At 41.7% G+C, this 27,886-nt stretch overlaps 1 protein-coding gene across 7 annotated transcripts in view; it reads left to right on the top strand.

The window, feature by feature from the left end:
* The first annotated feature begins 8,052 nt into the window (after window positions 1–8,052).
* Window positions 8,053–27,886, top strand: part of Hspa12a (heat shock protein family A (Hsp70) member 12A) — a 163,154-nt gene continuing 143,320 nt past the window's right edge. Inside the window, exons 1-3 of one of the 7 annotated variants that reach the window (XM_074078222.1) lie at window positions 8,169–8,308; window positions 22,295–22,351; window positions 22,515–22,599. In XM_074078222.1, the coding sequence (XP_073934323.1) occupies window positions 22,515–22,599 (85 nt within the window). In that variant the 5' untranslated portion in view covers window positions 8,169–8,308; window positions 22,295–22,351. Of the gene's footprint in view, window positions 8,309–8,370; window positions 8,520–13,367; window positions 14,163–22,294; window positions 22,352–22,514; window positions 22,600–27,886 lie in introns of those variants that run through there. The other 6 variants (XM_074078220.1, XM_074078219.1, XM_074078218.1 and 3 more) reach the window with 6 other exon arrangements.

The raw sequence follows: 27,886 nt of genomic DNA on the forward strand, positions 1-27,886 counted from the left end.
AACAAAATATCATTTTCCAGCTAGACAGTGGAGCTCATATCTCTGTTTTACCATTCTCTCCTGGTCCTAGGTCCAATGACGAGGTTATCATTTGGGGCATATTTGGCCAGCCCCTAGAGTGTTATTTTACCCAGCCTCTGGCCTGCTCTTGGGGAGACCTCCTCTTCTGTCATTCTCCTCATAGTACCTGAAACTCCAGTGTCCCTGCTGGGACGGGATTTACTATCTCAACTAAAAGCTCAAATTCTCCTGCTCCCAGGCAGCTATCTCTGCTGCCCCCTCCTTCAGGAACAAAGAGATCCCACAGTGTGGACTGGATGAGATGAGTGTAGGGCGAGCCAGGCTGGCCCTCCCTATTTAAATAAAACTCAAAAATCCCTCACAGTTTCCACACCCAGAACAATATCCCCTCAAGCCTGAGGGACATGAGGCCTTATGCCTATCATAAATTCCTTAAAACAACAAGGGCTACTAATTATTTGCTCCAGCCCCTAAAATAAATTCAAAATTCTTATAAAAGCTAATTTTAAAATACAAGTTACAAAGTAAACAACTGGAAAGGATATAGATAGGTAGTGAATGTATTTTTTGAGAAGTTAAAGGAAAAAGGAATGTTTTTGGATGAGAAAGTATTTTGTAAAGAAGGATTTGTCCTAAAGATTGTTTTAAATAGGATGGATAAAGACAAGCCATCAAAGGGTTTAATATGTTATATAAAGGTCTAAGTAAGTTTTAAAAGTGTATAATAAAAATTTTTGGTGTGTGATAAAGTTAAAGTTGACTATAATCTAAGAGTTGCCTAAAAGATTTTTAGGGTCATGTCAAACTAAAATCAAATTCTCTATGTCTATAAAATAACAAGGTTATCTTAATATTGTTCTGCTCTGAGTAACATCTACTAAAACTCATTACAGAGAAAGACTTTATCAAAGAAATTATTTGTGTTTTCTGCTGATCTTGTCAAGCTTGAAGTACTACTAAATCAGAGTTCATTTACATATTTGCTTATGTGTCTAAAATGACCACCTTGTAACAGTGTTGTGTCTATACTTTATCTAATTATGGTACAAACATTTACAAAGTTATATAAAAAGTGAGCTAGAGCTCTCTTTTATCCAAGAGTGTTACCTTTAAATCCTGACAGCCCCTGCCTCCCACAGGTCACCTACCTAGGTGTGGCCTTAAAGGGACAGACTCACTCCCTGAGTCTTAAATGCATCAACCCAATCTTCCATTTCCCTCTCCCCCATACCATAAAGCAGCTTACAACTTTCTTGGGAGTTACAGGATTTTGCAGAATCTGTATCCCTAGATATGCAGTCCCTTAGCAGACACCTTTTATGATCCTCCTAATAAACTTGCCTCCAACAGACCCTGCTCCTCTGGCTGACTATCTACCTTATCTTAACCTCCTCAAGGGAACTTCTCAGAGAGCATACAGACCAGATCCTGCCCCACCCTATAACAATTTCTGTTAAACCAGGGGATCTTGTTCTCCTAAGGGATCTTCTACCCTCTCCATTGGGACCTTGGTGGACCATCCCTCATCTGGTCATTCTCACAACACCCACGGCTGTCAAGCTCAATGGGATCCCCCAGTGGCAGCACCTCTTAAGGAACGGACTCTTGGAATCCTCTAGGGAACAACATTTCTCAGTGGTTCTCCTGGCCAATGCCCATCCTAATGCCTGTGTTTCTTGCTCTCCTATTCTTAAGCTTCCTCCCTTGCATCATAACCAGTTGTACATCCAGGGCTATCAACCTCTCCAAAACTGTCCAGAGGACTGCTATGAGGGCCCCCACCAGGATGCAGGAATCTGAGGATCTTGCCCTATACAGCACCCCCTAACAGCAGGAAGCAACTAAGAGGCCAATGCTTTCCCCCAATTCCTGATCTTCAGCCCCTACCCTCATCATTATTACAGAAAAAATGGGGGAATGATAGAACAATAATGTCACCATTTATAAATCGGCAGCCATTTTATCCTCAGACCTCTCCTGAGAAACTCCCAAGGACAGCCCCGCCCTTAACAGAAATTCCCGCGCTCTAAGACAGCCCCACCCCGACCAGAGACTACCAGGCATGTGCTAACTTCCTTACCCTCCCCCTGCTATAAAAGCCATGCCTGGCCCAGAATCGCTGCTGTGCCATATTTTCCCCGGCCAGCCTGGCAGTTCGAGCCTGACATTAAACTTTGCTCTATGGACGTGAAACTTTTCTTGTGAGCTTTGTGAGCGGCATTTTTCCTAACACAAAGTACTGACATTTCCACACATATAAGAACTCAAAAAACCTTATAGCTCACATTTCCTTTCTCATCTTGATTTCAAAGGATATAATCCAACAAATCAAGAAAAAAGGACCCAGAAATAGGTGAACACGAAATCTTTATGATTTCTCTCTAGAAGGACTAGAGAGGAACCAGTCCAGATGGGAGGTTTGAGGAGTGAAAATCTCCAGGATTAAGAAAAAAGAGATGTAATAAAGTAGAGGGTGTGACTGAGAGCTTGGTATAATAATACCAAAAAAAAAAAGGAATAGCGTTCAGAAATTCAAAGGAAACTGAAAACTATTTTTGAAAATTTTTCCTTTACAAAGGTCCTCATCTGACTCCAAGACAAACTAAAACATGACATGCACAATTAAGCATGAAAAGCTTAAGAAAAGAAAATAGATTTGATCTTGCTTGGTCAAGGCAGTGGAGACATTAAGGCTGCACAAAAGGAAAAGTAATTCTGACTCATTTCTTTGCATAGCATTGAACAATACTACATAGCCCTAGAAAATTCTTCCTTGGTTTTTGAATTTTAGGGTCAAACCCCACTAATCCAGGGCTAAGTATGATGACTTGGTTGTGGCTGGAGGACAGAACATAAGCAACAGCCATTGTGACTACATGGAAGGGTAGGAGCACAAAGGTGACATAGGAGGGACTGGGGACACCCCCTGGATTCATAACTTGATCCTTTTCCTGACAAGCTTTTCTGCTGAATTCTAGGAAAGCTCTCTGCAGGAAAAAAGACCAAACAGGCCCTAAAACCCTTACACAGTAGGATTTTAATAATAGAATTTTCAGGAGAAAACTATATTTTACGTAAAGTATTGCTGCTTTAACATGCTTCTCAAATTGACTTCCCACCTTTATGGATTACACACAGCCATTTTTTTGGGAGGTGAACTGGAAAGACAACATATATATGTATATATGTAAATTGATGATTCTATTTCAAAAAGGAAGCTATACCTCAGCATGGCATCCACCTTAGCCTGGTTGGAGGGCACCAGGCCCTGCAGTTCCTCAGTGATGCTCTCATTGACCCACTGCACTGCTGTGGTCACCGCCAGCCTCCTTTCTGCCTCTTCTGCTTCCACCAGCTCTGGCACAGCATTTTCCTGGACTTCAAAGTGAGTGGGGATCATCACAGAGCAGATGTTCTGAAAATGACAAAAATGTGCCCCATATCTTCCTTACCTTTCACAGAAAATTAGAAATTCAATGAATCTAGCTTTTAACACGAATGGTATTTTATCACCTATTTCAAGGGGAAAACAAGAATATATAATTTTCTTTGAGATATTTTTGTATCTGGCAACACTGTGAAAACTGACTTCAAGAAACATTTGACGTTATTACGCTGTGAAAACCCTACTACATTGAAATTCATTTCTGTCACTACCTCTCCGATAAATTGCTGCAGGAACACATTTATTCATAACTATTTGCTGTAGTGAAATTATTTCTAACAACTTTGTAGCAGTTAAAGTGAATTAACATGGACTGTCAAAATTATTTAAATGAATTTTCTTTACTTAAATCAGTCTATAAATATATTAACCTGTAAACCTATATGTATATTTGTAGAAATCATCACATTGGAATGTCAGAGTCTTAAAACTATTTTGGCCTCATTTTTTTTCTCCATCTTGGTTCATCACCTGGTTAGCATGTCATGTCTATATCAAAGTTACATTTAAGCATAATAAATAGCAAAAACAGTTCATGGTTGATTATATAATTCATGCTTACATGAGTACTTATGAGTAATTATATATATGTATTATATATCTACATATATAATATGTAGATACATAATTTTTTTCCAAGACACTAAACTTCAAAACATTAATATTTTACAATTTAGACAGAGCTCTAACTCCTTGCCAGGAGGGCATGTCATATTGAAGAACACATTTAAACTGCCTCATACCTTGGGAAAATTTTGAATGGTGCAGAATATTTCCACTTGTAGTGTAGGAAGTCCTAGTCCATCCAGGATGCTTTTTCCCACTATTTTGAATATAGTGGGAGGCTTTGCAAGTCCAGAAAAGTAGTTGGCCTTCAACACACACACACACACAAACAAGAAAATCAAAAAGTCAGAAAACCACATTGAATTCATCTTCAAAAGGTCATTTGCATTTCCTGTAGTTTACTAAGCCTTTCCACGAGTGTCCTTCCCAGTTCAGGGTTAACCCTGCACCTCTGTGGAAATTGCCCTGCCCTCATTACTGAGATTTGGATTCTGTCCCATGCTGTCTCTGGCACGATGAGGCAATATGTTGTCTCTTGAACTCCCAGCAGAAACTTCTATACCTTTCTTAACTCAAAGGCCCCATGTCACTCTTTAGCAGGCCTTCCTAGAGTAACCCAACTGTCTAACTGATCCCTCTGCCCAAGATAGTTTCTAGAATGCTGTGGTGCATTCAAATTTAAAAGAACCCTGAAAGAGACCAATTTTTTTCCTCCCAACAGGGCATCTGGCTTTTTTGAAGTGAAGACTTATGCAGTGACTGTATCTCATTCACCATCAGCTTATACATAGTCCTATGTGATCAAAGAGGCTTGTTGGAAACCTTAGAAATAGTTTCATTGAGGTGGGGAAGCAGAAGCCACTTGGAAGTGATCCAAGAAGAAGACTGAAGAAAGAAAAAAGCTGAGGTGGAAAGCCCACTCCAAGAGTCAGAGAGAAACTGCTCAAAGCTGTGTTCTGCTCAAGGGGTATGGTACCTGCCTAGCAAGTGCAAGACCCTGAGTTCAAGCCCCAATTCTGCCAAAAATAAATAAATCTATGTTCTCTGCAAAGGAGCACAAGGGAGGAGGAACTGATGGGAGGAGGGAAAGTGAGGGCACTCCTTCATTTCCCTCTTTTCTATCAGAGGATTGGGTTCTTTATTTCTATTCAGCAGACCAGGTCTCTGTCCTTCAGTTCAAGATCCAGTGACTTCATTCCAGACAACAGGTCATCTGAGCCAGTTCAGAGGTGAGGTCCCGGCAGAACAAAAGCAAAAGCCAATTTTTAAGCCCATCAGTGTATTTTAAGAATGGGTGGTTTGTATGTTACAAATGTTTAAATGAATTTAGAGAATTGGGAGAGGGAGAATGTTATTAATCTTATAGCTTGTGTGTTGTAGTGAGTTCAATTCAACAAGTGTGAGTACCTGTAATATGCCACATATTCTGTTAAGAGGGGAAGGGAACTAGTATTTTAAAGTGCTTAATATGTACTTGGAAGTGTATATTCTTTTTTCACTGTATCACACACTACAGTGCCTGGCATATACAGGATTCATATTTAAATCAGTGAATGTCAGAGTGCCCTGAACACTCTGCATACTTTATGTCATCAAATTCTCAATTCAACTAAAACAGGTGGTACCATCTTTATTCCACAGAGGAGCAAACTGAGTTCCAGAGAAATAAATTGTCCAAGATCATATGGCCAATGTTTTAATGATGTACTGCTTGTAACAGTACACCCTGGAACTTAGTGGCCCAAACCATTTATTTGCTCATGATTCTTCAATCTGAAACTGGGAAATTCTTTTCCTGGGGTCTTGTATACAGATGTATCATCTGGAGACTTGACAAAGCAAGAATATCCAAAGTAGTTTTATTGACATAGACATGTCTTTCTCATATCATATACTAACTGCCTGAGATCTGCCAAGGCATGTCTTTGCATGGTTTCTCTCTCCAGCAAGGTAACTGAACTTCCGCAAAGCAGAGAGAATAAACCTCAACATGGCAGCACTTATCCTCTGTTTGGATCATGTCTGACAAGGTCCTGGTAATCAAAGCAAGACACATGGCTGAGTCCAGAGTCAATGTGGGCAGGACTTCCATAAAAGCATTTGTCTTAAGAGGTGTATCCATTGGGTGCCCATCAATATAACACTCTTCTCACAGCTAATCATTACCAGAGCTGAAAATCAAACCCAGATCTGCCTGATTCCCAGTCTAAATCTCTTTCAATGAGTTTTATGATGAATGCATTGTACTGCTGTTGCCAATGTTCTCCATCCCTGAATTCCTTTATGTCTGAGAAATACAGAAGAGATGGCACGTGAGCTGAAGACTAAGGATGTATAATACTTCAACAGGCAGACAAGGCAGAGAAATAGAGGGCAGATGCTCTAGCTACAGACAATGGGATGAGCAAAGGGAAAGGAGTGGCCAATGTCAGGTTTTTGAGTCCCAGTAAGTGGTCCAATGTAGAGGATTGAGAGGATGGCAGTGGAAGATAATCCTGTTACCAGAGGTGTGGCCTGATTGCCACGTATCACACGAATGAATGTGTGTGATCTTACTCAGCCAATGAGAAGCCACAGGTTTCTGAGTAAGAGAATTATGGTCCACCTTGAGTATTAGGAATATTGCTCAGGTAGCACTGTGCAGGATGGACTCAGTAGATGAGGGAAAAACTAGGTGAAACAGGGATGGTCTAGAACAGACTATGAAAATGAAAAGGAGATTGCTTTGTCAATGCAATTCTTTTTATATTTTATCATTCTTACATTTGCCCACATTACAATTCTTGAACATCCTTCAAGGTCTGAGCCAAAGCTTTCCTGGCTATTCCAGCCTGCAGGGATTGTCTCCATTCCTGATTTCCTTTAATGGGCATACAGTGCTCACAGCCCCTCATCTAACACACAATCATATATCACTGTATGTTATTCTCCAATTATCACACGTATCAGAGGTTTTTGTGCCTAAACAAGGTATAAACTCCCCGAAAGCTGGACAAACCAGTGTCCTGGCTGCCTAACAGACTGGGAAGAGCATCCAAGTTTCCAGTTGTAACTTGTGCACTAAGTACCTGTGAGACAGGGATTAGTCTTTCTAAAACCAGGTTAGACTAGATAGCTTCACTAATTCCTCTAGCAAGAGACAGTAGAAAGAGAATGGAATTCAAGTCGATAATTAACTCATTCATCTCACAAAACAGTTCCTGAGTGTCCCTATGTACCACACACTGTTAGGTACTGGAAACACAGTCCTGGCTTGATTTTCTTTTTTTTAATTTGTAACTCATTGTAAGCCTTCAGAAAATAATTTAAATTCTTGGGCCACGGTTCTTTATTTGGAAAGGGGGAATCATTTTTATCTTGCAATGGTTCTAAGGACTGAAATAACAAAAAACACATAGAAGGGGCTCACAGAACAGCAGGAGCTCCTCCTAAGGTTAAAAAAACCCCCCAAAACCCAAAACTTTTTTATAGGCCCCCCCCCCACCAGGACCTCAAAAGCTGCCTGGGTAAGGCTGACTCAAAGAATTACAGTACAAGTAGGAAAATCCCTAGGTACACCCAAGGACGCTTAGCCCTGGGCGACCTGGAAAAGGTGAAATGTGAAGTTTAGGGAGAAGGCAGCCCAGTGGCGTCAAGGACCAAGGCAGACAACAGGAGGGGCAAGGGCGCGGTCTTGAAACTTGGAAGCAGTGGGATCCAGTTGGATGAGGCCCCAGGGTGGGCTGAGGCCAAGTTGTAGCAAATCCAGGGCATTCATTCCGTGGAGGAATGGGGGCCTCTGACAGTTGGTAGGCGTCAGGCATGGGTTTTGGAAGGCAGGCCCATGGGTAGTGAGGAAGCCTGCCAAGTTCTGAGCAGTTCTGGCTACAAATCCGCCTAGAGCCCTCTTTCTCCCGGCTGCCGCCTTCCCACCACTTTCTCTCTGCACTGCCATCGACCCAGGTGCCCTCTCCGCGTCCTCGCTTCCCAAGTCTCCTCCGCGCACCGCCAAGGCCAGGCACAGCGCGCACGCGCGATTATGCGGCTCAGGCGCAATGCGCTGCCGCAGCGCAGGGGGCGGGGGACAGAGAGGGGCAGGAGGGAGAAGAGCGCTTGTCCCAGGTCCCTACCAGGTGCCCGTAGACGTCAGCAGGCTGGAGGTAGAAGGTGGAATTGAGCAGCTCTTCCAGCCTGCGCGGAACGTCGTTCTCCCGGTAGTACTCCAACGCCTGCTGCTTCAGCTTCTGCAGCTCCTTAGTGGTCCCACAGCTGCGGCCGCCGCCGTCTTCCCCCATGGTAGGAGATTTAAGGCTACAGCGGGGTTTAGCTTGGGGGCCCGGGAGCGTCCTCCTGTAGCTAGGCAACGCAACGAGATTTCCGACCCCCAGATCTCGCGAGGCCTAAGCCCCTCGTTGCTCCTGTGGCGAGATTTCTCCCTCTTCTTGGAGCCCGGGATTCCTCCCGCGCTCCCTTTGCTGAGGTCCGACGTGGAGGCCCAGACTCCGAGGTTCGCACTTTCTCAACCTTTTTTTTTTTTTTTTTTAAACCACTTTCCCTAGATGATTTTGCAGATGGGGAAGCATTCACTGATCTTGAAGCACGTTTTGCGGAGGCGGGAAGCCTTAGCCCGGGCTTCCAGCCGCGAACGTGAGTCCGGGTGGCGCGCGGGCTTCCCGGTGGACTGGGACGCCAGCGGTCCCGCCTTCCACATCTGCCCCCTCGTTTTGCGTGGTCCGTGGGCTCCTCCCGAGTTGCTAGGGTCCCGGGGCCGGGCAGGCCCAGTCTGCTGAGAGAGGGACATAAGGTATCCATACCCTTACTGAGCTGGCTAGGTCCCAGCAAGGCATTCTTTCGGCCCATGCTTATTGACCTGCTGTGTGCTGGCTGGACGTCCTGTAGTGGCCAGAAGAGAGACAGCTGTGCACCCTCCCTTGGGAGATGAGTGGGGGTGAAATAAATGCGAGGAAAACCCAATGTGGGTTGAATAGATTTGGGCCTTAAGGGATGGTTGTGGTTGGACAGACCTAGGAGCGGGGGCGATGGAGGCAGGACTTGAGGTGAAGGGTAGTGGACGAAGGTCCTTGGGGTATGTCCCCACTCCAGAAGGCTGCCTGCATCTTGTCCTTTTAAATCCAAATGGCCTGTGTGGCTTCATTACACCTGCCAGGTTTCATACGCGATTACCGAACTTCTTAATGTGTGCCCTTTGCTGCAGGAGTGGACCGAGAACTTGTTCTTACTCTTGCCTGTTTATGTTCCGGACACAAGCTGATCACTTAAAATATGTGCGCTGCTTTTGCTCATCTGAAAAACAATCTTACCTGCTCTGCCTACTTCACAAGTCACTTACAGTAAAGAAAACCAGTGAGAAAGCACTTGGAAACAAAATATTTTCCCTACATGCATCATTTGGATGTAAATGAATAAAAATCTGATTCTGTAGATAATGTTAAACTCAGACATGCGCATTTCCCCCTCTGAACATCCTCTGTTTTCTCTGAATCTCTTATGGAGCAGCTCACTTGCTGCGACAGATCATCACGAGCCTGCCTTCCCCTCCTTGCTGGACAGAAACCCTGCAGGGTAGGAGCTGAGGGTGAGTCATCAGTCACTGCAGAACCTGGAGCTGAGCATGCGCTTTGCTGACTAGGTGTTGGGGGAACCTCTGGGCAAAAACAAGCCCAGACTATTGCTCTTATTTTCTTTCCACTGTTGTGTCTTTCCTCATTTCCCCGAATGGGAAGCACCCTCCGCCCATCCTGGAATACCTGGGTTGCATCCTATATCGTCCATGATGCTGAGCCCCACACTCCCATCTCTTATTCCAGCCAACCATCCCTTCTGAACTCCTTCCCCACTTGGAGCCTGGATTAAAAAGGCCAGCCCTTAAGCACTCTTGACCATTTGCCTTTTTTGTGGGAGGGGATTACTGGAGATTGAACTCAGGGACTAGCACATGCAAAGCATAGTCTCTACCGTTGAATGACACTCCTGGCCCTCATTTCACATTTTAATGAAAGATTGGAAGTTTCCAGGGGCTGGGATCATCCTCTCCTGGGGTCTCCACTTTCTAACCCACTGGCCTCTTAAATTCCATGAAACCAGGGTCTTTGTCTTGCTCCCCACAGCATGCAAACATCAGTATATTATGATAACAGAATAGATGCTCAGTGACTATTTATTAAATATTTATGAATGAATGGGTTTTACACATAATAAATGCTTAACTCCATAAATGGAGTTGGGTGAATAATGAATACACCAGCCTGGCTGGAGTGAAGAGTTTGTTTTTAGGAACAATGAGAAATATGGATGCAAAAATAGCCTGAGGCTATTCCCACTTCTATGAGTGGGAAGCAACCACGAATTTCTTTTGTGGTTTACTGGGATTTAAACTCAGGGTCTTGTGCTTACTAAGACAGTGCACTGCCACTTGAGCCAAGCTGCCAGTCCTTTTTGTTTTAGGTTATTTTTTTATATAGGGTCCTGTGTGGGTTTTTTTGCCTGGGACTGCCTGGGCCTCCATCCTACCTATGGCCTCCTACATAGTTGGGACCATAGGTGCACACCATCACATCTGGCTTCCTGGTTGAGATGGGGTCTTTCTAACTTTTTGCCTCAAACTACAGTTCTCCTGATTTCTGCCTCCCAAGTAGGTGAGATTACAGACATGAGCCATCACACCTGGCCCTCAACCACAGCTTTCTTTCTTTTTTTTTTTTTTCTTCTCTCTCCCACTTTCCAGTTCTCTCTCTCTCTCTCTCTCTCTTTTTATTTGACAGGTCTCACTATGTAGCCCAGGTTGGCCTTGCACTCAATCCTGCTGCTTCAGCCTCCTGAGTGCTAGGATTATTGGAGTGGCTTTTTATTTCATCCTAGGGACTTAAATTTAAATAGCTTTATATGGACAGTGGCTACTGTATTGGATGGAGCAGCTCTAAATGTTTAGAACAATGTTCCAATCCTGACTGCCTCTTTTTTTTTTCTTCATATGTGCATACAATGCTTGGGTCATTTCTCCCCCCTGCCCCCACCCCCTCCCTTACCACCCACCCCACCCCCTTCCTCTCCCCCCTACCCCCTCGATACCCGGCTTGTTGAAGAGAGTGTATAAGCAATAATAGGAAGGAACAAGGGTTTTTGCTAGTTGAGATAAGGACAGATGTACAGGGAGTTGACTCACATAACATTAATTTCCTGTGCATGTGCAGCCACAACTTTCTAATAGCTTACTGGCAGCAGGGGTAGGACTGATGGATGTTTGCCTATACGGAAAGCAAAAGAGCTTGGTAGAAAATGATGTAGGTGTACAGGCTTGAATAATAATGGTAGCCTTGGGAAGAGAAGGATGAGAGAGAAGAGAAAGGAAGGATGGAAAGGCTTTGGGTTATTGGATGGGGGTTGTGGAACCAAAGGAAACTATTGAGGGAATAATGGAATACAGGAGTTGTTGAGAATGGGATAAATGAGTTGCCTGGTCTTGACAGGTCATGGTACCTGGGGTATAGATGAGTGGGACTTGAGACACATTGGCATCAAAGAACAAAGGGAGGACTGAAGCTACAGATAGAATATGTTCTCTTGAAGTAAGAACAGACACATTCTCTGGAGGAAGATGGGGGACTTTCCTTCTCTTAAAGGAAGGACCTAAATATTGTAGAGAGAGTATATTTAGGACAGAGGAGGAGGAGGATCAGAGCTGTAACAGGAAATAAGATGGGCCTAGAGAATAAGAAAAAACTCCAGAGACCTTTGGGAATGTGTCAGGTTGGAGTGTTTGCATATGCATATGTGTAGAATAGAATCTGAAAGGATGAAACTCAGCGTGTTAACTATGTGTCTGTGATGGATCACAGAAAGCTTTTATCTTCTTTTTATATATTGGTAGTATGTGGTTTTCCTAAAATGAATGATTACTTGCAGAACTTTGAAAAAATACAATATGTATTTGAGGGACAGACGTGGAGTCAGAAGTTATAGGATGATTGACTACTGAGAAGAGATTATTCAGAATTTGTTCCCTTATAGACATAAAATGATGAGAAGGCAAAGGAACATAAACAGAGCTACCATCCTGCTGTACTTCCACCATTCAGTCAATAAATATCTTGAATGCCTGCCATGTGCCAGGCACTATTCTAGGTACCAGGGAAAGAATAGGGGACAAAATCTGCCCCATTCCTTCTCTTAATGGCACTTAAGTTCTAATAGCACTCCAGTAGCAGTTATAATCAAGTGAGTCATTGAACAATAAACTGAAATGGCAGATATGAAAGCCTTTTTGAAAAGTTGGTGTATCTGGACTTACTAGCAGCCTGTAAGTGTTGACAGGTCCACTCAATAAAATGATTATCATGACTATTCTAATTTTCTTATTTTCCATAGGTATTATGAGCTCTGGGGTTTTAGCTGTAAAATATACTCATGTATATGCAAAGTGTATACAAACTTCACATATACTTTGTTTTAGTACCTTGGTGATTGTAATTGCATTTCATATTGAGACTAACTGTCCAAGGGCACTTCCAGAGCTTCAGATCATGAAAAGGATTGACAGGGATCAAACCTCAGAGTGCCAAGAGTTGGGGGTGGGAAGGAAAGGAAAACTAAGAGGAGGTCAGGAGAGGTTTGGGAGATTTAGAAAATTCTTGGAACATACCCATGAAGAAAGGTGGGACTGTGCTCTCCCTTTGGAAAGAGGAAGTGAGTGGTACTAGAGAGAGGATACAGCTATGACCATTATTGTCCTATGACTCAGAAGTTCCACAGTAAAATCACCTGGGGATTCAATTCTACAAGATTCTGCTTGATCTAAGCGCCATTAGAATGAGGCAAGGACAATTTGGGGAATGAGAAAATCTATGTTGTAATTCCAGTTGTCCCTAAGATCTTTTCAGCTCAGTGAGGAGAGAGGTTTGGACTGATCAGTGTTTCCTAACCTTTTTGAGTGTTATGACTCCTTTTTAATAACAAAAATTGAGCATCCCCACCAGATAATAGTAGTTACATGCAGTGACTATAAGTTCAGTAGACTTTGAGACCATTATATTTCATTCATGGAAACTACATATGAAAAGGAATGCATGAATGGGTAAGCCCATATTCAGTATTGGGAAGGTGGTGTTTGGTGTGTGTTTGAAATTGCGGGTCATTGCACAGTCTGCATTCTCCCTGGAGACCTGGGTTGAGAACCACTGAGGGTCTTTCCATCTTAGATGTCTTCTGCTTTGTAGCTCTGATTCAACATAAAGTATCAGGACATGTTAGTCTGTTTCAACCTGCAGCTTTTCATAGAGGAAATTACTCATCCTTCAGTTTGCATTTCAGTAAGAATTTCTAAGCCATGTCAGACAATTTCTAAATGAATGAGAATAAAGACAAACATATTTGTTCATTTTTTTCCTTAACCCTATCCAACACCTTTATTTAAATTGGAACTTATTTGCCATGACTTTACTGTTCAGAACTAATTATTTAGATGTTATTTGGGGTTGCTATCCAGTGCTTGCTAATTCCTCTTTCCTGCCTTTGACATTTGTGTTGATTATCATTTTTATAGGGAACTAATGAACATGATTGCAGATGTCTTTAGTCATAGAAACTAGAGCCAGAATAGCTAGAAGATGCTGCCTTTTCCTCATCTAGAAAATAGGAGTCATACTGCTAACCTTCTACCCCCAGTAGTCCTGAATGAGAAATAGGATTGCCAAACTAATTGCAAATAGAAATATCTGCAAATTGAATGCTAAGTATTAAAAGTAGGAATGAGTGGATTAATAAAAAGAAAGCTTTTTTAAAGAAAAATTGATTTTCCCATGTCTCCTGTCAGTATTCGTTACCACTGTAGTAGTAATAATAACAGCAAAAGCCACAAAAACCACAGCAGCAGCTACCTTTGGTTGAACACTTTCATATGCCTGGAGCTTTATTTACATTCTCCCACTGAGTCTGCACTACCACAAAATGTGTTTGGCTCCAAATTACACAGTTAATAAATAGCAGAGATGGAATTTGGACCCAAGTCTAACTGACTCCAATGCCTATGCATTTCCTGTCATGAAAAACTGCTTCTGAACACTAGGACTATAGAGGGTTCTGTCCTCTCAGGTCAGCTGTAGCTGCACTCTTGTGGCCTGTCTGGAAGAGCCAGGTGAGTTGAGTTGCTCACATTGAGATCTTGGAAAAAGGGCTCTGGGTAAGTCATGTGGAAGGTCACTGGTTCCCAGACTGAGCTGCACATTAAAATCACCTGGGGATTCAATTCTATAGGGTTCTACTCCATTCTTAGCACCAGGAAGAGTCCTATTGTCTTTTTCATTCATGCAGTATTGAAAAATACTAACGTTTGGTCCCTTCCAAGGCCTATTACATCAGAATCTTTAGCGGATGGGGCCTATGCATAGTTAGGTTTTAAGTATATGATATTGCTGTGCAGCCAAGATTGAGAGTCACTGCTTAAAAGATTTCTCCATCAATCAGGTCAGAATGACTAAGGCTTCACCCAGGAGTGATTTGATAGTTGATGTGGACAAGAAGGCCTAGAAATGTTATGTCTTGGAATCAGACTAAACAGGTTCCAATCCTGATTCTTCCAGTTCATAGCTCTATGACCTTGTACAAAATACTTAACCTCTCTGAGCCCATATCCTCATTAACTAGTATTTTCAATTTTATACCATTGCTATGAGATTAAATAAAAATCCATGGAAACATCTTCCTATCATGCCTAATACATAGTAAACCCATGTTATTATGACCAAAGAAATTAAGGAAAAGGAAATGTGGCTTTTTATCACTTTTGCCCTATTTGTTTGAAAACCTTTATTTAGCTTTGTACAGGAATCCAGAATGAATTGAATGAAAGGGAAGCCCCCCCACTTTAAAAAACAATATTAGTGACTTTTTGAGGTGATTAGTTTCCTTTTATTTTAACCTGTAGCATTTGCACAGAATTATAAGGTTGGTGTATTATTTCTCTTCTGCTTTCTGATAAAGCAGAAAGCTGGAGCTGTAGCCCTCATGCAAGCGTTCAGAGCTGGCATCCCGTGAAAGGCTGTTTCAGATTCAGCCTTCCGGTCATTTGTTCAAAGGCCTTTGACACTGAAGACCAAAAGATACTGCTGGAGATGCTGTGCTGGCAGTTTAATTGGTATTTTTCAGGAATGGACACACAATTTCTGTATGGGCAGAGTGAAACTAGAAGTAGGGCAATTATCCAGCGAGTTTACACAGTAAAGAGAATAGGGAAAAAAAAAATCAAAAGAAATTCTTTAAGCAAGCTGTTTTTGCCATTTATAAATAGATACTTTTTTTAACTGTATAGAAGTAGGTGCAACGTATGGGTATTTTTGTGGCATAAGTTCAGGGCTATTAAGCAAAAAATATGTATATATATAATATATACATTATATATATACATATTTCTATATCTAATATACATAGGTATATATGTATATTATATATATGTTGTCTTACAAAGGCCAGGTTTTCTAATTTGTCCTTTTGAAAATATACAAGTAGCAAAATAAATATTTCAGTTCCTTTATTGTGAGTGTAGAAAATGGCAAACATAGTTCCTGCAAAGGGAACAGCAAAGAAGGAGAAAGACCATTTAGGTATTTTATCAAGTTATGGCTAAAAACATTCCTCTGTTACTGTTGAAAATACTGGATTAGGTTTGTATCCTGGCCCCTACAACTTCTGTGCCTATTTTATTGCACTTGAATGGGACTTAATAAATCATTTGACTTTTGTAATTAAACTTAAGAACTTGATTGAAGGGGATTTTAACTTCCTGATAATGTATTTTAAGTTAATCTGCTTAAGAGGAATTACCTGTTTCTTATTAGCAGAATCAAAAGTCTGCCTGTCCCTTTATAACTCATGATTCTACAGGCCTGGCCGCGAACCACATGGTAATATGAAATCTTCAAAATATTATTTGGGGTACTTAAAGACAATTCAGTTGTTAAAAAATATTTGGGACTAAAATGTTTACAATAATTATTTTTCCAAGTGTGGGAGAGTTGTTGCTTTGATGTTACTACTATTATTGTTTGACCTTTTTCTGCTTGGATTTGCCTTGTAGAAATGCCACCTATTCTGTCCTGTTTAAGAAGTTCGAGAATTTTAGTTCTTTCTGTATTAAAAAAAAAAAAGATTAGTCACAAATGCAGGGTAAGAATTATTTCTTGAAGAAAGTGATTTGCGGGGAGTAAATTCCCAGGACTTTGAGCAAGTAAAATCAGTTTAGGGGAATTTCTCAGTACTGGTTTACCAGCATCTTTTTCATAGGTGACAGTCATATATGAATTATTACCACTGGAGTCCAGTGTGCATCTAGAAGTAAGGTGAAATGTGCGATGAATCTCTAATGCGTTAGTAGATTAAATTTCTGGACCCAGTTTTTAAATATACTTTGAATAGTAGTGATGATCTGGGTCAGTCTCTCCAAAAACTAGTGCTTCTGTTAATACTCAGAGGCAAAGTTTAGTGAGGATAGAAGACTGAAATATTATTTCTAAAGAGGAAATGATTCTAGTGTATTGTTGTTGATGCTTATTTGGCCTGGGTCACAGAGAGCACAGCTACATTTTAACTGCTCCAGTTTGGATATAGGAAAGAAGAGGAAAAGACAAGGGATCTAACTCGATTGTACTGAGAATGGAATGAGGACCTTTGTGTGAAAGTACTTCCACTTGAATTAAATATGGAGGCAAAATTTGGTTTGGAATAAAAGTGTCAGGATGCCTGCCCTGATCCTCATTTCTTTTGGCGTGCCTAGAAAAAGGGCCCAGGGAGCCACAGGCACAAACCAGGGGCTACTCTCTTCCACTGCCTGTGTCAGACTTGCAGAGTCCCTGAAGGAGCTGAGAGTGTTCAGCAGTTATTATTAGAATGTTGTCAGAAATCTGAGTTGATTTATAAACAATTGATTTAAAATATCACTAGACTTTTTGAGATAACCTTCCTTCCCAAAGTTCATGACCAAATACTGACTTTCTAGTCCTTTAAACCTGATGAGGAGTTGAAAAGAGAAGATTGTGAAACTAACTGACAGGGCAGGGAATTTTGTGGAAAGATCTATCTCATCTCACCTCCGATCTTTATACCTGCTGAAGAATTTTTCTACCTCTAGAATTGTAAAAGCAGAATCCGTGTCTGAGGGAACCAGGACCTGTGTGTGTGTGTGTGTGTGTGTGTGTGTGTGTGTGTGTGTGTGTGTGTGTGAAATGATTCCACACACCACTTGCTGGAATTTATTTTGACTTGTGGATCTGACCCAAACTTTGGCTGTCTAATCAGAAATGTTTTCTTTTCTTTATAGCCAAGCTGACAGGAAAATAAAGTTCCTGCACTGGTTTTGAGAATGCAAAAACAAAGTCTATAGTTTTCAGTGTAAGAACAAGAGTTTCTATCCATTAACTTTTTATTTTAAAAAATGGTATTATAAATAAAATGTGTGCTGTCATGTTATAAGCTTTAGGGTGAAATGTTTGTTCTACCTCTCACCATTTATTGCTTTACTGAAAATTATAGCCATTTTGAATTCTTGGCTAAGACCTTTGCAAGAAAAATATCTGTTCAACTAGTAATATTTTTATATACTTTCAATAAACTTGATGTTGGAAAATTACTTGCCTTTTTGGGGAGATGATTATAACTCTGTAAAAGTAGGAAATGTAATCAGTTAAAATGTAGAATTTAAATTATGATAACTTTTAATTTATAATTATGATAAGCTTTATCTCCAAATATCATTTGTTATATGAGAACGAAAAGAACCATCCCATGTGTATGTATGTGCGTGTGTGTATTGGGGGGGGTTGTGTATGTTTTCCCCTTTATAAATGCTGTCTGGGTTTGAGTCAAGACTCACTAGGGACATGCCTGGAACTTTTCACACTCTTTTTTTCAAACCCTAATGCCAAGAAAAACAGCACTGTCCTTCTTGGCACCTCCTAGACCCTGGCTGGTCAGTCAGGCATGTCACACACATGCCTGTACCCTATGGGGATATGGCTCAGCTGTCACATTTGGGTTGGTTCATACTGTGTATGTTTGTGATGGACTCATCTTGCTCTCTAAACATAGGCTTGAGAATTATCTCCCTCAGACTCTCCTGTCTTAATTTTGGACAAAAGGCGCAGGCAAGATTTTAGGTTCTGTTTACAGTAGGCATCAGTAACTCATCCTGGGGAAGCAGTCACACTTGGATTGATGAGTTTAGTACCTCTATTTCAGTTGGATGTTTTTGAATCAACTGTAACTTTGGAAGGGTAGGATTGAAAGAAGGGGGCTGTGATCTGCATCAAACTGAGAATAGCAGGAGTATATGAAACTCCTGGGTCACTCAGTACCTTCTGACTTGTGAAAGAAAGGAAATTTTGCAGATGGAATTCTAAGAAAATTGTAGGAAGAAAAAAAAAGTAGAGCACGGTACTTCACTGAGGAGGGAGTATGCCTGTGCTTACGCAGCGTCTGTACTGTCTGATTTCATCGTAAACACTGTGGTTGAAATGTTCGTGCAGAGTAGGTTCACACATTTTGCAAAGAATCTTTTCAAACAGTCAGATCTTTTTCTTCTCTCAGCCAGGGGTTCTACATTAATTCAAGCACTGCAAAGCGAAGTTCAAATTGACATCATTTCCTAACTGGAAAATGCATGCACTTTATATGTTGAATACAAAGATTTCAACAGGTACTGTTACCCATCAGCTTGAGGTTAACTTTTTACTTAAGTATAAAAGATCTTAGCATTTTCTGAGAATTAAGTTTTAGTAGATAAGATTCATGTCAGTAAACACCTAGATTTGCTGAGTAAATAAAATGCTCGGGCTGAAGTGTCTGTGACTCTCATGACATAAGTGAATGTACAGATTCAAATTGTACAGAATGCTAGCAGTTATCACTCAGATCAATCACATGTAAGCCTGGGTCTCATCACTGTGCATTTAATCAGATAAATGTGTGTGGTCATAAGAATAATGCACCATTTTAAAATGCATTCTTTTATTTTTAAATGCATGCCCAATATCTTTATATCTTCATAAGTCCTGTTTCATATGAAGTTCAAATATACTTAGCTAAAGGTTAATTTATACCTTGTGATGTCAGGTATTTTAAAACGTGCTAGGGATCCCTGTGAGGAGCCGGCTGCAAAGCTTGACTTTGTTGTTTTTCGACTTTGGAATTCTAGTCAGCTTTGACATTCATTCCTCTGTCGAGGTGCTTGTTGGGCTTGTTTTTCTTCTCTTTAGATGTTTTTCTTTACCCCCTCCAGAAATAATGTGAGATGGTGTCACAACTGTCCACACACTCTCCCTCTGGGAGTTCATGCAGAGAAGCAGAGGACGCAAAGCCTGAGGGCCACCAGCCGGCTGGCCACCTGGTCAGTTCCCTCCCACCAGGCAGCCACCTTCCTGGGTTCTTCCCAGAGCTTTCATTCTGCCTTCTTGCCATGTTCTTTACTGGTGGAGTTCAGTTTCTACCTCAGTTGTCCAGGGTCCCCTAATCTTGGCTGCAGGGGCTTACCTCAACCCACTTTCCTGTCTGGACCAGCTGTGTCATAGGCAAAGCTGCTGGAAATAACTGTGTGGTTGTATTTACCACTCAGCCATCCATTTGCTATCATATGCATCCTAAAGATAAGGGACTCAGATTCAGGGAGAACTCATTTAGCTTCATATTTTATCTAGTTCTATATTAATTTTCTAGTTATATATCTGTCTAATTTTACAGACAAAATAAAGACATTTTAATATAAGCAAAAAGAAAATATAATTTTCTGGTTAAAAGTTTTCAACATAATTCTTCATTTTCAGGAATCAGTTTTTTAATGTACTTAATTTTAAAGAAGTTCCTTTTTTTTTGCATTTTCTCCACTATATAAATAGATAAAGAAAAAATATTTTAATACATGCAACATATTTTGGTCTAGCATTGTAATTTCCCTAACTGAATATCCTATATATTCTGACAGTATAAAAGTTACACATATGTGTGGTTATGGAACTTGTACCATGACCTTTCACAAGGCTTAGATATAAGTCTTATGGTCTTTTCAGGTTTGTAGTTACAAATGACTTTTTATAGCTCTATAGTCTTTGTCAGAAAGCAGGTAGACGTTTTTTCCTTTTCGAAGAAGTACAGTAATAAGTGTATTTACTGCCCGTACTTCATCAGCTACACAAAAAAAATCCATGGCTCATCCTGATGAACGGTGAGTCACCTGGAGCTTTGTTCCCAAATTGGTAGCCCGGCAATGTTGCTTTCCACCAATTACACTGAAAAAGTCTCTCTTACTGAGACGCAAACTTAGGCTTTCACCTGTCAGAGGAAAATGAAACGTTCACCCACAGGTTTGATGTTTGTTTGGCTGGCAGGTTCATGCCAGTGACAAAGTGACTTCCCCCCAGGTGAATTGCTCCCTCCCATCAGCATGCCAATACTATTTAATAAAGCTATTTATGAAAACTCTTCAAGTGTGTGGTCTCCATTCCCACAGTGTGTCACTGCTGCCGCCAAGTGACAGGTTTGAAACATCAGCAAACCCTAAACGATTAGAACATCTGTTCCTCTTTCCAAAACCAAGGCCACACTGCTACCTCCTCGGCCAGGGTATTGTCTCCCATCTTGTAAATCACGCTGGACCTCTTTGGGTGTCTTCTGAACTCATGGCTTCTGAGAGAAGAATGGCATGGGTGACTAAGAAAATCATTCCTTTCTCTGAAAGAATATATCTAATTTTAGGGTTAAGGGGGCTTTGCTTTTGTTTTTAAAGATATTCAAGTAGTTTCTTACCACCATGCCACAAGAGGGAAATTTTACTTCAGGAAAAAAAATCAGTCACACTCCAGACTTGTCAGTCTAGGAACACAGAGTTGTTGGTGCTGTATGCAAAGACTTCTCTTCAGCCACCTCCTCCTTGAACTGGGCTAAGAGCTTTTCAATTGCTGTGACATTTTCAGCCAGAGAAGCTGTAGTATTTGCTGCACAGCAATGTTTTATAGGCAATTACTTTATATGATCAATGGAGCAATTCCTCTTCCAGAAAGGAACCAAAGCAATCAAGTTAAATCATTAAAGAGAGAAAGAGGGAGTGGGAGAAAGGATTCATCTCATTAGCAGGTGCCAGTGTTGCAGGCTCTACGGTGGTGGCACACAATGTCACTGGCCCTTTAAGACAATGACTACACTCCCTCCCCACTATCGCCCCCCCTCTCTCCCCTGTAGCTGTTGACAGGTCTGAACCTCCCTAGCAGCCCATTGTGGCCACAGTAGGAGGCACCTGCAGAAAATGTGCCAAAACCAGGCAGGGAGCAAGAGCTTTTCAATAAGCTCCGCAGCTGGAGAGGAGTCGCAATACTAAACAGCCTGGTTGGGACCAGGCATGTGATGGGAAAAGGGGTCAAGCCAGACACCTCCTATAGGCTTTCTGAGCACTGTGCAGTTCAATTTGATGACATCTTCTAGCTGGCTTTTCTCTATTTGCTTAATATGCTGAGGTATTTAGCTTAAAAGCACTAAATGCTCCATCGTGATGAACGGTTTTTCCCTTCTCCATTTACTGTTATTAAGAACATTTTCAAGAATTTTCCTTCTCTTTCTGCCCCAAACTAAGATTGTTTTCTTTTTGCTTCTCTCTCATGGCTAGTTACAGGCATTTTTCCAGCACACACCACCTGCTTGATTTTTACTCATCTTTAATTCAGATACAACTAAAGCTCTCCAAATTTCGGATCTGCACAGCTTTGATGAAGTACAGTGTCCTCACTGCTTTATGCGCACATCTGGAAGCTGAATTCTTGCATTTCAATTCAGCCTACATTTATTGTGGATCTACTATGTATCCACCACTGTACACAGATCGTCCAGCAATCCAGAGGTGCTATTTAGGGTGCAGAGAAGCCGTTTAGGGTCCAGTAGAGGGGCTGAATACCTAATACAACTGTGGCTTTGAGGGATTGGTTTTGCATTCATGCACTTGGCTTTGGACTACATATGGCCCTTTTGGGAATAAGCAGAGTGGAGTAGGAACCCAGGGAGGGACCTGGGGTGTGCTGGTGACCTTGTCCAGTGTGTCTTGGGAGGCAAGAGGACAAATTCTCCATGTGTCTCTTTAGAATAGATAAGTGATGCAAAGTTGGCATGATTCCTTGGTTTTGGCAGCTCTTTCCTGTCCATAACTCCTTACATTTATCCAACACTTTCCAGTGTTGATGGTATTTCCATCTATTTTCTTCTCGCTTGATGCAGTAAGGCATTATCTCTGTCTTACAGATGAAAACATCTGAGACTCAGGGCTAAGCACCTTGTCCAAGGCCACACAAGTAGGTGGTAAGTGCAAAGGGCCCCGGGAACCCAGCTTTGGTTCCTCTCCTGACCCAGGGTGCCTCTTCAAACTGTCAGCAAGCACAAGTGCACCACTGAAGAGCCATGCGGAAACAGACAAAGCAACAACACATTCACAGTGCAACTCTTTTCCCCTCCCTTCCTACAGATGGAGAGTGTTGGCGTGTATGGATTCTGTGGGTGCAAAGCAAAGAACAAAATGAAGTGTGATTCAAGGTGGGAAATAACTGCAGGTAGGAAATTAACTAATTTGTGTAAGTATCCAACTATATATTGGATTATAAATAATCCAATTATTTTATTATCTAAAATAATCAACCCTAGAACGTCGTTCTTCTCCAGAGGGACCAGGTACATTTAGAACCGGTACCTTGAAACCTAGGCACACAAAAGATACTTGCTAAAACTGCACAGCACAGTCTGCTTGTTTAAAATGCCAACGAGTGGGAAGGGGTTTGAGAGAAAGGGTGTTTTGGAAGTACCCTCAAGTCAGGAGGTGAAATACTGAGATTTTGGTGGACCATGCTCATTGGTTCAGTGAGATCTAGCATCAGTTCAACCTGCCAGGCTCAGGCTGTATCTTGTCTCCACTCTGGTGGCCCAAAGGCAGGAGGAGATGGTCTCTCTGCTACTCTGAGCTTGTTTATGCTTTAACATGTCTGTCTGCTCAGAGGACTGGTCCTCTTCCTCCTTCTTCAGTGCCTCCCTTCAATTCTGGAGAAAACAAGCGAACTATTCATGTAAAAAGAGAAAGAGTGAGAAGGGAGGGGGAGATGCCACCGACAAACTGCATTGAAAGCCACTGGCTGTTCATTTACATTCACACTTTTAAAAAATGTTAACTAATGATGTTAAATGGTTTGCCAAAGGTCCTGGCAGGTCAGTTGTAGAAGTGTCATTTCTGCCTAATTAGGGCTCTTGTGGCTGCCCAGGGCCTCCCAATGCAACTGGTGACAAGCTAGAGCTGACAGCTTCAATTGGTGCCAATAGGAAGATTGGGCTGGTCATGTTTTCCAACTCAGCCAGGTGTTTGCTGAATGGGGGAGGGGTCTGGCTGACGAGATCTGAGCACTTCTATGATCCTTTTTCTTTCACTAGGCCCTCCCAAGTCCTTCCCCTTTGCCTGTCTTGTCTTGTGTCAAGGTCAAGAATGGGCTTTGCTAAATCAGCCTTTTGGGTTATCTCTGGGAGGTCACTAGCAATCCCAGCCCAGACATTTCAAGTGGTCTTAGACTCCAGAAGCTAGATTTTTTTTTCCTTCCTGAAAAATCAGAGAGAGGGAATGCTTTAGGTAATAAACAATAGTGGGAAGAAAACAAAACAAAACTTCCAGAAAGCTCTGAGTAGCCATCAGTGTTAAACTTATGAAGATGTTGCTAATAATAAAACTCCTTAAAGAGAAAACAGCTAATGTATCCTGATCAATGCTTTAAAATCTTTGCAAGAAGAAATGACAATAATGAAAAAATATCAAACTCAGTGGACTGTGGAGTGCCTGCCACATAGTAGGTGTTCAGCAAATAATTTATTGCTTGATTTTATTTTTCAGGAGAAAAATGGTCTGAGACACAAAGAATGATTGACAGAGACACTGCTATTTCTTGTGCTTGTTGTAACTGTTCCGAAAATGTACTTGAATTTCTGTTGATCATAAAATACATGCAAAGTTAGAGTCCCACATTATGGGATTATGTCTATCTTGCTTTTGTTTCATTTTGTTTTTACAAGCAAAATGTCACCCGTGTGAGGTCCCCCAGGTTGCAGCAACTGCAACATAGGCAGGTGATACTTGGCAATGATAAGACACCTGTGTCCAGAATTTAGATTTGATGTCGTGGAGGGTCCTGCAGGGATGACAATGCTCCCTCATTGGGCCTGAATTGAACACAGCAGCACTTGAGCACACACAAACACACGTGCATGTGCGGGGTGTGTGAGTGGGTCTGTGAGACAGCGGTGGGATTAATGCATGTGCATTCGGGGTCAATGCTGTGTTAAGGGGACAAAAAGCAAACTGGAAAATGCTTTTCTATGAAAATCTATGACCAAATTCAAACACAGCCTGTGAAGGAGGGGGTGTCTGAAACTTGGGATGTTCAGTTTCCTTTCCTTGTCTACCTTTTCCTGTTGCTACTTCTGTTTTCTGTAACATGGGACAATGAGAATTGGAACCAGAAAAACAGATTATTCATGTCCATTGATTTTTTAACAGGAGCATTACGGAGATTAAATGACACAGCATATCTGAGCATCCCTAGGATGATACCTAGCACATACAAGGTGTCTGATCTTAGTAAACTCTCTTCTTGCCCACCCAAGTTCCTTCTGGCAGAAGACTGTGTGTGGTTCTGTGGTAGCAAGCTGTTTGCTCCATCTGCTAGCGGGTGAGCTACTGGGGGAAGACAGACCAGAGGCACATTCAGCTCTGCATCTTCCAAGCCAGGCATGGAAGGAACCCAGGACATATCTGAACAAAGAGAATTGATAGAACTGACTAACAGGATTACCGCATAAGTGATGCATGAACAAACTGATGTGGACATAGTCCAACAGTTTTGCTGACTGTCTCCAATTCCCCCCTCCTGGAAGGATCTCCTTTGTCACTAACTTCCCTTGAAAGATTCACTTTGCATTTTTATCCTCTGCTGTTTTTGTCTTCCCCTTTTGTACCATAGAGCATGTTCTTTCTCCGCTTCTTGGTGACCTTCTTTGTCTCTCTTGCTGCTCCTCTGGGCTGTTGTTTACTCAGACTGCTTTTATCCGGGGTGTTATTTCACTTTTCGAACAGTTCTAACTCCTATCTTGGCTCTGCCTCCCACACCCACCTCCATCTCCATGTCCTGACCCTCAAAGCTACAATTGCTGTCAGCGTACTTTGAGGGTGAATGATTGTTGTGTAGTTCTTGTAAGTGCTAAAAAGTGGCCACTTAAGATTCTTCTTGCCGTTAGGAAGATGAGTATTTAAAAATCATTCTGGAAGGGATTAGTGGTAACGAAAACCTTCTGCAGCCTCAAAATCAGCATGGCGAAAACAATAAGCCAATTAGGTATGAAAAGTAAAACAAACAAAAAGCTTTTGAAGATTTGTTAACAGAGGAAAAATATGTGATGGTAATAGTCCTGTGGCACTGGTATTTGTGATAACTGATCACCACAGCAATGACCCTGGAAAGGTGAAGTTATATTCCGTGAGTTTTACCTATACTTTCTGAAAGGGAAATCTGATTTGATTATTCCATTGTCAAGGGCTCTTCAGTGGTCCTTTGAGATCTGGTTTTGGTTATTCTTTGCTTTGAACCCTTACTCTGGTTGTGCAATCAGCTCTTCAAGCTCTCTGAGTTCTGCCAGGGTGCACCTTGTTACAGAAAGCTCTTTAGAGGAGGAGGCCCAGGTAGCATGGTGCTCTTGAGATTTTCCCTCTGCATTGTCTCAGGTAGAGAGACAACTGGTCTGACTTGTTCAGGTTTGTTTCCTCATCATTCAGTTACCCAGGCTTGCACTTGTTCATGATGGTGTCATGGGTGTCATTCTCTGCCACAAGCACCTACAGCATCCTCCTGCAGTGACTTACAGGGCCAGCCTGGACAAGGACTCAGTGCTGAGGAGAGCCTCAGCCAAAGCAAGGCTTTGCTGGATCTGGAGGCCGTTGGAAGTGTGATGACAGCCAGCAGGTCAGCAAAGTCTTCTGTTTATTTTGATTCTCTGCTTGTGCCACTGCTTGTGGAGGGAAAAAGTTCATATGCCTTTTACATACAAGTTTATCATCCATTCCTGCTTTGCTGTGGCCTAGGCAGCTTTATTACTCCAAACTTTTGTTTTAATGTGCAGAATTCCAACAGAGTACAGGACCACAGATGAAAACAACCTAAAAACTATGATGATAGCCAGGTGCCAGTGACTCACACCTGTAGTCCTAGCTACTTGGGAGGCTGAGATCAGGAGGATCATAGTTCAAGGCCATCCCAGGCAAATAGTTCAAGAAATCCCCAACTTTAAAAATAACCAGAGCAAAATGGACTGGAGGTGTGGCTCAAGCTATAAAGCTTGCTTCAAAAACAGGAAGCCCTGAGTTCAAATCCCAGTTCTAAAAAAAAAAAAAAACCAAAAGAACAGCAAAAAACTATAACAGTGTTCTGCTTTTTCACTAAAGTAGTCCAAAGTACAAAGCCAAGTCAGTCAACTGGTACTTCTGTAGAAATGGCATGTCTGTGAGGTTTTCTGTTTGATTTTTTAAAATCCTTGCAAATATTTAGTGTTATTTCATAAAAATCAGAATTTACAGTTACATATAAAATAACTTTTTGAGGTACACCTTTTTATGTTGCTGATGGAGGGCTGGTGTGGATGAGGGTTCTTTGTGCTCACACAAGGTCCTGCTCCAGGATGCCATCTTGAACTTTTTTGTTTTCAGTGTTGGGGATGGAACCCTGGACTTTGCACATGCTAGGCAAACACTCTACCGCTAATCTACATGCACCCTAGTCCCTTGGAGTTCTTAATGCCTCCAACGACGGGTCCTGCAGCTTTACTTTGTACTAATTTTATGTGTGGTCATTTTGCCTTTAGGTTGATGTCCCTTCTAACTGCAAGGTGTGAAGTTACAGTATTAAAACTTTAACATGTATTTGTCTATTTCTCCCAGCTGGGCAGCACTGGAGGTTCAGGTGCTCTTTAAGAAAAAAGTCTGGGTTGGAGGAATTGGGGGGCCAGGAATGGTTGGGGTCCCTGCAGGCCAGCTTTGCCCAGGATCAGCCATGCCTAGCAGTGTTCTTAATGACTGTCCACCAGGGGCAAGGAGGTAGACATTCATCTTGTAATTCATTTGCAGTAAACCCTCCTGAGAGAGTCATCTGGCCAAGATTATCTGCTTGTTTGAAGTCTGCAGGAAAACAAAAGAACTCTAATGAAACATACCAAGTTTGAAAACGGAATCTTCTTTCTTAGACCATAATACATAACATTCTTATTCTAGCTTTTAATTTTATTTCTTTTTACCTGTATAACTTCCTATCTTAGTCCAAAATGGACTTTCAGACATACATATTATAAAGTGATTAAAAGAAAAACCCTATAGATACTGTTGAGAAACAGGAGTGAAAGAAAAAGCAGGCAAGTCAAGGGAAAGGCTAGTTCACAAATGCATACCATGAGGTCTTGTTGAACCTTCCAAAGTGGGTGGCAAATGTGGCTTTGAGCTTCCTTGTAGTAGAACAAAGAAACACACATGATCAATGCAGATTTGCAAGAGAGAGACGGTGGGGCAGGAAGCAGGTCCTCCAGTGGTCTCTACTATCCCTACCATTCCTATCTTGCAGGATGCTCAGATGTCTTGAGAGTGAGTTGAGCTTTTCAGGAATCTGTTTGTGGAGGGGCCAAGTAATGCCTCTCTCATATATTTCAAGATAGTCCAGTAAAGCTTTATTTGGAGGAGGTGGGTAATTTTGAATCCTTGGGATCCACATACATGGATTTAACCAAGCATGGATGGATAATAATTGGGAAAAATGCATTGAATCTATG

Source organism: Castor canadensis, chromosome 7 (genome assembly GCF_047511655.1).
Source record: "Castor canadensis chromosome 7, mCasCan1.hap1v2, whole genome shotgun sequence".
Lineage (NCBI taxonomy): Eukaryota > Metazoa > Chordata > Mammalia > Rodentia > Castoridae > Castor > Castor canadensis.